The sequence below is a fragment of the Cyclopterus lumpus genome, chromosome 24, assembly GCF_009769545.1.
Source record: "Cyclopterus lumpus isolate fCycLum1 chromosome 24, fCycLum1.pri, whole genome shotgun sequence".
In the NCBI taxonomy this organism is placed as follows: domain Eukaryota; kingdom Metazoa; phylum Chordata; class Actinopteri; order Perciformes; family Cyclopteridae; genus Cyclopterus; species Cyclopterus lumpus.
This window is the reverse complement of record NC_046989.1, coordinates 813,708-824,920: the sequence shown is the minus strand read 5'-3', so window position 1 is coordinate 824,920 and position 11,213 is coordinate 813,708. Positions and strand designations below refer to the sequence as shown.

Below are 11,213 nucleotides of genomic sequence, written 5' to 3'. Positions count from 1 at the left end.
GATGCCTTCGGCTCTGTTTTGATTCGTCCTCAGCTGTCCCTTCCTGGCGTCCCACCTGACGCCGGCTATCCCGGCGGTCGCCGGCGTCCTCTTCGTCTTCGTGATGGCAACGCTGCTCCGAGCGAGCTTCACCGACCCCGGCGTGCTGCCCCGGGCCACGCCGGACGAGGCCGCCGACCTGGAGGGGCCGACCGGTGAGGGGGTCCTTAGTCCTTAGTCCTTAGTCCTTAGTCCTTAGTCCTTAGTCCTTAGTCCTTAGTCCTTAGTCCCCATGTTAGGATGGGAGCCAGAGCCTTCAGTTATCAAGGTCCTCTTTTATGGAACCAGCTTCCACTTTCAGTCCTGGAGGCAGACACAGTCACCTCATTCAAGAATAGACTTAAGACTTTCCTCTTTAATAGTGCTTATAGTTAGGGCTGAATCAGGTTTGCCCTGGTCGAGCCCCTTGATATGCTGCTATAGGCTTATAGGCTGCTGGGGGATGTTTTAGGATACACTGAGCACCTATCTCCTCTTCTCTCTCTCCTTATGGATACATTTACATCTCTCCATTGCACCTTATTAACTCTGCTTCCTCCCCGGAGTCGTTGTGACTTCACGTCTCATAGGGTCCATTGGACCTGGAGGTGTCTGATGCTGGTGAGCCGGCCTCCCATTGGCCCTGCTGATGCCCCGCCCCCCCTCCTCTCTACCTCCTTCTGTTTCATGGATTGGAGTTCCATTCATACATTGTCATATTCATGTAATGTGTTTATGTAACTCTGTAACTCTGTTCATCTGGTCACATGACATCTATTCATCTGTCCATCCGGGGAGAGGGATCCTGCTCTGTTGCTCTCCTGAAGGTTTCTTCCCTTTTTTCCCTGTCAAAGGTTATTTTTGGGGAGTTTTTCCTGATCTGATGTGAGGTCAAAGGTCAGGGATGTCGTATGTGTACAGATTGTAAAGCCCTCTGAGGGGAGGTTGTGATTTGTGATATTGGGCTATACAAAATAAACTGAATTGAATTGAATTGAATGTTCAGATGTTCTATTGGAGGGAGGAAGTGCCACTCTGTCATAAAGTAGACGTTGTGGACTTTCCGCATCGACCTCAACACGTTGTGTGTTTTATTCTTTACGTGATCGTGATCACGGTTCTTCTGCTCGCTCTCATTATGTAAGTTAGTCTTTCCAGACCAGAAGCCAACAACTTTGTGTTTGTTTGTTTGTGTCTCCAGACCCGCCCCCCCGCTCCAGGGAGGTGCTGGTCAACGGGCAGACGGTCAGACTGAAATACTGCTTCACCTGCAGGATGTTCAGGCCGCCGCGAGCGTCTCACTGCAGCCTGTGTGACAACTGTGTGGGTCAGTCAGCTGTTCACAGGTGTACACGGGCAGGTACGGGTCACCTTGACGACGTGTGTGTGTGTGTGTGTGTGTGTGTGTGTCAGAGCGGTTCGACCATCACTGCCCGTGGGTCGGGAACTGTGTCGGCCGGAGAAACTACCGCTTCTTCTACCTGTTCATCCTCTCGCTGTCCTTCCTCACGCTCTTCATCTTCGCCTTCGTCATCACACACGTCATCATCAGTGAGTAACACACACACACACACACACACACACACACACACTCATATAATATACATTGTTCAGCAAAAATGAGAAGTGAAAAACAGCAAGTACAAGAACCTCGAATATTTAAGTACTAAAAGAAGCTGTCAGTCAAGAAATACAATATAATTATTGATGATGAAAGTATGAAAACCATAATAAGACGGACGTGTGTATTGAACGATTTATGTTTAAAAGATCAATAACTTGATCACTTCCTGTCTCTGCAGGATCGAACCGGACCGGGTTCCTGAGCGCGCTCAAAGACAGTCCGGCCAGATATCCTTCCACCAATGTTTCAATCATCTTTGTTTATATACGTGGATATATATATATATATATATATATATATATATATATATATATATATATATTACTTTTGTACCTCAGTACTTTAGTACTTTAGGGAAGTAAAGGGAAGTAACTAGAAGTAAAGGGAAGTAATAGAAGTAAATGGAAGTAAATGGAAGTAAAGGGAAGTAAAGGGAAGTAAAGGGAAGTAATAGAAGTAAATGGAAGTAAAGGGAAGTAAATTGGAGTAAAGGGAAGTAAATTGAAGTAATAGAAGTAAAGGGAAGTAAATGTAAGTAAATAGAAGTAAAGGGAAGTAAATGGAAGTAAAGGGAAGTAATAGAAGTAAATTGAAGTAAAGGGAAGTAAAGGGAAGTAATAGAAGTAAAGGGAAGTAAAGGGAAGTAATAGAAGTAAATGGAAGTAAAGGGAAGTAATAGAAGTAAATTGAAGTAAAGGGAAGTAAATGGAAGTAAAGGGAAGTAATAGAAGTAAATTGAAGTAAAGGGAAGTAAATGGAAGTAAAGGGAAGTAATAAGGGAAAGGGAAGTAAAGGGAAGTAATAGAAGTAAATGGAAGTAAAGGGAAGTAATAGAAGTAAATGGAAGTAAAGGGAAGTAATAGAAGTAAAGGGAAGTAAAGGGAAGTAATAGAAGTAAATGGAAGTAAAGGGAAGTAATAGAAGTAAATTGAAGTAAAGGGAAGTAAAGGGAAGTAATAGAAGTAAATTGAAGTAAAGGGAAGTAAAGGGAAGTAATAGAAGTAAATGGAAGTAAAGGGAAGTAATAGAAGTAAAGGGGAGTAATAGAAGTAAAGGGAAGTAAAGGGAAGTAATTGAAGTAAAGGGAAGTAAAGGGAAGTAATAGAAGTAAAGGGAAGTAAAGGGAAGTAATAGAAGTAAATGGAAGTAAAGGGAAGTAATAGAAGTAAATTGAAGTAAAGGGAAGTAAAGGGAAGTAATAGAAGTAAATTGAAGTAAAGGGAAGTAAATGGAAGTAAAGGGAAGTAATAAGGGAAAGGGAAGTAAAGGGAAGTAATAGAAGTAAATGGAAGTAAAGGGAAGTAATAGAAGTAAATGGAAGTAAAGGGAAGTAATAGAAGTAAAGGGAAGTAAAGGGAAGTAATAGAAGTAAATGGAAGTAAAGGGAAGTAATAGAAGTACATTGAAGTAAAGGGAAGTAAATGGAAGTAAAGGGAAGTAATAGAAGTAAATTGAAGTAAAGGGAAGTAAATGGAAGTAAAGGGAAGTAATAAGGGAAAGGGAAGTAAAGGGAAGTAATAGAAGTAAATGGAAGTAAAGGGAAGTAATAGAAGTAAATGGAAGTAAAGGGAAGTAATAGAAGTAAAGGGGAGTAATAGAAGTAAAGGGAAGTAAAGGGAAGTAATAGAAGTAAATGGAAGTAAAGGGAAGTAATAGAAGTAAAGGGAAGTAAAGGGAAGTAATAGAAGTAAATGGAAGTAAAGGGAAGTAAATTGGAGTAAAGGGAAGTAAATTGAAGTAATAGAAGTAAAGGGAAGTAAATGGAAGTAAATAGAAGTAAAGGGAAGTAAATGGAAGTAAAGGGAAGTAATAGAAGTAAATTGAAGTAAAGGGAAGTAAAGGGAAGTAATAGAAGTAAAGGGAAGTAAAGGGAAGTAATAGAAGTAAATGGAAGTAAAGGGAAGTAATAGAAGTAAATTGAAGTAAAGGGAAGTAAATGGAAGTAAAGGGAAGTAATAGAAGTAAATTGAAGTAAAGGGAAGTAAATGGAAGTAAAGGGAAGTAATAAGGGAAAGGGAAGTAAAGGGAAGTAATAGAAGTAAATGGAAGTAAAGGGAAGTAATAGAAGTAAATGGAAGTAAAGGGAAGTAATAGAAGTAAAGGGAAGTAAAGGGAAGTAATAGAAGTAAATGGAAGTAAAGGGAAGTAATAGAAGTAAATTGAAGTAAAGGGAAGTAAAGGGAAGTAATAGAAGTAAATTGAAGTAAAGGGAAGTAAAGGGAAGTAATAGAAGTAAATGGAAGTAAAGGGAAGTAATAGAAGTAAAGGGGAGTAATAGAAGTAAAGGGAAGTAAAGGGAAGTAATTGAAGTAAAGGGAAGTAAAGGGAAGTAATAGAAGTAAAGGGAAGTAAAGGGAAGTAATAGAAGTAAATGGAAGTAAAGGGAAGTAATAGAAGTAAATTGAAGTAAAGGGAAGTAAAGGGAAGTAATAGAAGTAAATTGAAGTAAAGGGAAGTAAATGGAAGTAAAGGGAAGTAATAAGGGAAAGGGAAGTAAAGGGAAGTAATAGAAGTAAATGGAAGTAAAGGGAAGTAATAGAAGTAAATGGAAGTAAAGGGAAGTAATAGAAGTAAAGGGAAGTAAAGGGAAGTAATAGAAGTAAATGGAAGTAAAGGGAAGTAATAGAAGTACATTGAAGTAAAGGGAAGTAAATGGAAGTAAAGGGAAGTAATAGAAGTAAATTGAAGTAAAGGGAAGTAAATGGAAGTAAAGGGAAGTAATAAGGGAAAGGGAAGTAAAGGGAAGTAATAGAAGTAAATGGAAGTAAAGGGAAGTAATAGAAGTAAATGGAAGTAAAGGGAAGTAATAGAAGTAAAGGGGAGTAATAGAAGTAAAGGGAAGTAAAGGGAAGTAATAGAAGTAAATGGAAGTAAAGGGAAGTAATAGAAGTAAAGGGAAGTAATAGAAGTAAATGGAAGTAAAGGGAAGTAAATTGGAGTAAAGGGAAGTAAATTGAAGTAATAGAAGTAAAGGGAAGTAAATGGAAGTAAATAGAAGTAAAGGGAAGTAAATGGAAGTAAAGGGAAGTAATAGAAGTAAATGGAAGTAAAGGGAAGTAAAGTTTTCTGTTTCTGCGACAAACAAACAAATGTAAAACAAACAAACATCAACTCGTTTCCTGTCTGTCGGTAAAATGATTTGTAATTTCAGCATTTCGTTGTTTTGTTGAGAATTCAAACTTCCGGTGACGTTGGTCCTTGACCCGGTTCCGCACCGTCCTGGAGGTGGTGGTGTGTTTCTTCTCCATCTGGTCCATTGTGGGTCTGTCCGGGTTCCACACGTACCTGATCAGCTCCAACCAGACCACCAACGAGGACGTGAGTAGACCACCGGGGGTCCCTGAGAGGAACACCAGGGTTTCCTTGAGAGGGGTCCAGGTGTCCCCTGAGTAGACCACCAGGGGCTCCTTAAGATGGCGCCAGGGGTCCCTGAGAGGACCACCAGGAGGCCCCTGAGAGGACCACTAGGAGGCCCCTGAGAGGACCACCAGGAGGCCCCTGAGAGGACCACTAGGAGGCCCCTGAGAGGACCACTAGGAGGCCCTTGAGAGGGGTCCCTGAGAGGACCACTAGGAGGCCCCTGAGAGGACCACTAGGAGGCCCTTGAGAGAAGCACTATGAGGCCCTTGAGAGGACCACTAGAGGGTCCCTGAGAGGAGCACTAGAAGGTCCCTATGAGGACCACTAGAAGGTCCCTGAGAGGACCACTAGGAGGCCCCTGAGAGGACCACTAGAAGGTCCCTGAGAGGAGCACTAGAAGGTCCCTGAGAGGACCACTAGAAGGTCCCTGAGAGGAGCACTAGAAGGTCCCTGAGAGGACCACTAGAAGGTCCCTGAGAGGAGCACTAGAAGGTCCCTGAGAGGACCACCAGGAGGATATTCTCTGTTCTAATATTGTGTAACCGTGTTTTGATCTGGTCTTGATTTGTATGGGCTCTGATGAACTGAACCAACGTTCTCTGTTTCTGTCCTGGCCTTCTGCTGGTCCTGGTCTTCTCCTGGTCTTGATCCAGATTAAAGGGTCCTGGTCCACCAAGCGAGGGAAAGATAACTACAACCCCTACAGCTACGGAAACATCCTGACCAACTGCTGTGCTGCTCTGTGTGGACCTCTGCCCCCCAGGTCAGGAGCACAACACTAGACCAGGACGAGAGTCTGGACTAGAACCAGGACGAGAGTCTGGACTAGAACCAGGACTTAACTCTGGACTAGAACCAGGACTTAACTCTGGACTAGAACCAGGACGAGAGTCTGGACTAGAACCAGGACTTAACTCTGGACTAGAACCAGGACTTAACTCTGGACTAGAACCAGGACTTAACTCTGGACTAGAACCAGGACGAGAGTCTGGACTAGAACCAGGACTTAACTCTGGACTAGAACCAGGACGAGAGTCTGGACTAGAACCAGGACTTAACTCTGGACTAGAACCAGGACTTAACTCTGGACTAGAACCAGGACGAGAGTCTGGACTAGAACCAGGACTTAACTCTGGACTAGAACCAGGACGAGAGTCTGGACTAGAACCAGGACTTAACTCTGGACTAGAACCAGGACGAGAGTCTGGACTAGAACCAGGACTTAACTCTGGACTAGAACCAGGACGAGAGTCTGCTCTAAACTCTGAATGTAGTTGTTGCTTTCTACCACTGTACTTGCATCTTCTCCTCCTTCTCCTCTTCCTCCTCTTCCTCCTCTTCCTCCTCTCCCTGCTCCCCCTCCCCCTCTTTCTCCTCCTCCTCTTCTTCCTCTTCCTCTTTCTCCTCCTCTTCTTCCTCCTCCTCCTCTTCTTCCTCTTCCTCTTTCTCCTCCTCCTCTTCCTCCTCCTCCTCTTCTTCCTCTTCCTCTTTCTCCTCCTCTTCTTCCTCCTCCTCCTCCTCTTCTTCCTCTTCCTCTTTCTCCTCCTCCTCTTCTTCCTCTTCCTCTTTCTCCTCCTCTTCTTCCTCCTCCTCCTCTTCCTCCTCCTCATCTTCTTCCTCTTCCTCTTTCTCTTTCTCCTCCTCCTCTTCCTCCTCCTCCTCTTCTTCCTCTTCCTCTTTCTCCTCCTCTTCTTCCTCCTCCTCCTCTTCCTCCTCCTCATCTTCTTCCTCTTTCTCTTTCTCCTCCTCCTCTTCCTCCTCCTCCTCTTCTTCCTCTTCCTCTTTCTCCTCCTCTTCTTCCTCCTCCTCTTCCTCCTCCTCCTCTTCTTCCTCTTCCTCTTTCTCCTCCTCCTCTTCTTCCTCTTTCTCCTCCTCTTCTTCCTCCTCCTCTTCCTCCTCTTCCTCCTCTCCCTGCTCCCCTCCCCCTCTTTCTCCTCCTCCTCTTCCTCCTATTTCTCCTCCTCTTCTTCCTCCTCCTCTTCCTCCTCTTCCTCCTCTCCCTGCTCCCCTCCCCCTCTTTCTCCTCCTCCTCTTCTTCCTATTTCTCCTCTTCTTCCTATTTCTCCTCCTCTTCCTCCTCCTCCTCTTCTTCCTCTTCCTCTTCCTCTTTCTCCTCCTCTTCTTCCTCCTCCTCTTCCTCCTCCTCCTCTTCTTCCTCTTCCTCTTTCTCGTTCTCCTCCTCTTCTTCCTCCTCCTCTTCTTCTTCTTCCTCCTCCTCTTCTTCCTCTTCCTCTTTCTCCTCTTCTTTCTCCTCCTCTTCTTCCTCCTCTTCCTCTTTCTCCTCCTCTTCTTCCTCTTCCTCTTTCTCCTCCTCTTCCTCTTTCTCTTTCTCCTCCTCTTCTTCCTCCTCCTCCTCTTCCTATTTCTCCTCCTCTTCTTCCTCCTCCTCTTCCTCCTCCTCCTCTTCTTCCTCTTCCTCTTCCTCTTTCTCCTCCTCTTCTTCCTCCTCCTCTTCCTCCTCCTCCTCTTCTTCCTCTTCCTCTTTCTCTTTCTCCTCCTCTTCTTCCTCCTCCTCTTCTTCTTCTTCCTCCTCCTCTTCTTCCTCTTCCTCTTTCTCCTCTTCTTTCTCCTCCTCTTCTTCCTCCTCTTCCTCTTTCTCCTCCTCTTCTTCCTCTTCCTCTTTCTCCTCCTCTTCTTCCTCCTCCTCTTCCTCCTCCTCCTCTTCTTCCTCTTCCTCTTTCTCTTTCTCCTCCTCTTCTTTCTCCTCCTCCTGTTCTTCCTCCTCCTCCTCTTCTTCCTCCTGTTCCAGCTGTTCATTTAATGTTCTTCTTGTTTCATTCCAGATGTTTTATTGTGAAATGATTCAAACTTCCTGTCACATGTCAGGAAGAATCCTGTTGAACTAATACATTTGATTATTTATCAGTGAATATAGATTGAAGACATTTAAACTGTATAATAAATGTATCTTCCTAAAATGTCCAGCTCTTCTTTTTAATGCGTAGAACTAGGTTATATTAGTAACCAGTTGTTTTAATGTAAAACAACATGGTGTCAATAAAGTTTGATTTTGTCTATGCCCCAGTTTGATTGACAGGAGAGGTTTGATCCAGTCTGACACGCCACAGACCGTCTCCCAGTCCAACGGGACCGGCCGGCACCACAGTCACATGGTAGGACGATCAACACTGACCCCATAAATATATATAATACATATATATGTATTTTATATGTATATATATATATGTATTTTATATATATATATATGTATGTATTTTATATATGTGTGTGTGTGTGTGTATATATATATAATATATATATATGTATTTTATATGTATATATATATATATATATATAATATATATATATATATATGTATTTTATATGTATATGTATATATATATATGTGTATATATATATATATAATATATATATGTATTTTATATGTATATATATATATATATAATGTGTATTTTATATATACATATATATATATATATAATATATATATATGTATTTTATATGTATATGTATATATATATATATGTGTATATATATATATATATAATATATATATGTATTTTATATGTATATATATATATATAATGTGTATTTTATATATACATATATATATATATAATATATATATATGTATTTTATATGTATATGTATATATATATATATGTGTATATATATATATATATATAATATATATATGTATTTTATATGTATATATATATATATATATAATGTGTATTTTATATATACATATATATATTTTATATGTATATATATATATATGTATGTATTTTATATATACATATATATATTTTATATATATATATATATATATATATATATATATATATATATATGTATGTATAATACAAACGTGTCCCTGAACGTGTCCCTGAACGTCCCCCTGAACGTGTCCCTGAACGTGTCCCTGAACGTGTCCCTGAACGTCCCCCTGAACGTGTCCCTGAACGTCCCCCTGAACGTGTCCCTGAACGTGTCCCTGAACGTCCCCCTGAACGTGTCCCTGAACGTCCCCCTGAACGTGTCCCTGAACGTGTCCCTGAACGTGTCCCAGTGTGATCAGGATCAGTGTCTCCAGAGCACCCAGGTCGTCCTCCAGGCCGCCGCCCCTTTGCTCCACAGCGACCCCGCGGTCCTGGCCCCTCTGCCGGTGAAGACCCCCATGCTGGGGGGCCCCTGCGCCCACCTGGCCCCTCTGCCGGTGAAGACCCCCATGCTGGGGGGCCCCTGCACCCACCTGGCCCCTCTGCCGGTGAAGACCACCATGCTGGGGGGCCCCTGCGCCCACCTGGCCCCTCTGCCGGTGAAGACCACCATGCTGGGGGGCCCCTGCGCCCACCTGGCCCCTCTGCCGGTGAAGACCACCATGCTGGGGGGCCCCTGCACCCACCTGGCCCCTCTGCCGGTGAAGACCACCATGCTGGGGGGCCCCTGCGCCCACCTGGCCCCCTCCCAGCCCTCGCTGCCCTCCTGCGGGGCGGACGTCCTGACCCTCCACCTCCACCACCACCGCCGCCACTTCGTCAGCCCGGAGGAGGCGCTCTGCTCCACGCCGCAGGGCGCCCCGCCATGCCCCGCCCACCCACACCTGCACCCGCATCTACCTGGCCCCGCCCCCCTGTACGACCCCGCCAGTCAGGACGCGCTGCACGAGGACTCGGTCCGAGGGCTCGTCAAGCTCAGCTCCGTCTGAACCGCCATGTTTGACCTCGGACTTCGTCCTCCTCTTCCTCCACCTCCTCCTCTTCCTCCACCACCTCCTCTTCCTCCACCACCTCCTCTTCCTCCACCACCTCTTCCTGCACCTTCTCCTCTTCCTTCACCTCCTCCTCTTCCTCTTCCTCCACCTCTTCCTCCACCTTCTCCTCTTCCTCCTCCTTCTCCTCTTCCTCCACCTTCTCCTCCTCCTCCACCTCCTTCTCTTCCTCCTCCTCCACCTCTTCCTCCACCTTCTCCTCTTCCTCCTCCTTCTCCTCTTCCTCCACCTCCTCCTCTTCCTCCTCCTCCTTCTCCTCTTCCTCCACCTTCTCCTCTTCCTCCACCTTCTCCTCTTCCTCCTCCTTCTCCTCTTCCTCCTCCTTCTCCTCTTCCTCCACCTCCTCCTCTTCCTCTTCCTCCACCTCTTCCTCCACCTTCTCCTCTTCCTCCACCTTCTCCTCTTCCTTCACCTCCTCCTCTTCCTCTTCCTCCACCTCTTCCTCCACCTTCTCCTCTTCCTCCTCCTTCTCCTCTTCCTCCACCTCCTTCTCTTCCTCCTCCTCCTTCTCCTCTTCCTCCACCTTCTCCTCTTCCTCCTCCTTCTCCTCTTCCTCCACCTCCTCCTCTTCCTCCTCCTTCTCCTCTTCCTCCACCTCCTCCTCTTCCTCCTCCTTCTCCTCTTCCTCCTCCTCCTTCTCCTCTTCCTCCACCTTCTCCTCTTCCTCCACCTTCTCCTCTTCCTCCTCCTTCTCCTCTTCCTCCACCTCCTCCTCTTCCTCCTCCTTCTCCTCTTCCTCCACCTCCTCCTCTTCCTCCACCTCCTCCTCTTCCTCCACCTTCTCCTCTTCCTCCACCTTCTCCTCTTCCTTCACCTCCTCCTCTTCCTCCACCTTCTCCTCTTCCTCCACCTTCTCCTCTTCCTTCACCTCCTCCTCTTCCTCCACCTCTTCCTTCACCTCCTCCTCTTCCTCCACCTCTTCCTGCACCTTCTCCTCTTCCTTCACCTCCTCCTCTTCCTCCTCCTTCTCCTCTTCCTCCACCTTCTCCTCTTCCTTCACCTCCTCCTCTTCCTCCACCTCTTCCTTCACCTCCTCCTCTTCCTCCACCTCTTCCTGCACCTTCTCCTCTTCCTTCACCTCCTTCTCTTCCTCCTCCTTCTCCTCTTCCTCCACCTTCTCCTCTTCCTTCACCTCCTCCTCTTCCTCCACCTCTTCCTTCACCTCCTCCTCTTCCTCCACCTTCTCCTCTTCCTCCACCTCCTTCTCTTCCTCCTCCTTCTCCTCTTCCTCCACCTTCTCCTCCACCTCCTCCTCTTCCTCCACCTCCTCTTCCTCCACCTTCTCCTCTTCCTCCACCTTCTCCTCTTCCTTCACCTCCTCCTCTTCCTCCTCCTTCTCCTCTTCCTCCACCTCCTCCTCTTCCTCCACCTTCTCCTCTTCCTCCACCTCCTTCTCTTCCTCCTCCTTCTCCTCTTCCTCCACCTTCTCCTCCACCTCCTCCTCTTCCTCCACCTCCTCTTCCTCCACCTTCTCCT

The 11,213-nt window shown here is 45.4% G+C and overlaps 1 protein-coding gene across 1 annotated transcript in view; it reads left to right on the top strand.

Moving 5' to 3' along the window:
• Nucleotides 1–9,753, top strand: part of LOC117727696 (probable palmitoyltransferase ZDHHC14) — a 13,373-nt gene extending 3,620 nt beyond the window's left edge. The window contains exons 3-10 of the mRNA XM_034528123.1: nt 34–194; nt 1,220–1,345; nt 1,432–1,569; nt 1,821–1,869; nt 4,858–4,960; nt 5,656–5,765; nt 8,028–8,115; nt 9,036–9,753. Coding sequence (XP_034384014.1) covers nt 34–194; nt 1,220–1,345; nt 1,432–1,569; nt 1,821–1,869; nt 4,858–4,960; nt 5,656–5,765; nt 8,028–8,115; nt 9,036–9,674 — 1,414 coding nt within the window. The 3' untranslated portion in view covers nt 9,675–9,753. The remainder of the gene's footprint in view (nt 1–33; nt 195–1,219; nt 1,346–1,431; nt 1,570–1,820; nt 1,870–4,857; nt 4,961–5,655; nt 5,766–8,027; nt 8,116–9,035) is intronic.
• Nucleotides 9,754–11,213: the final 1,460 nt, after the last annotated feature.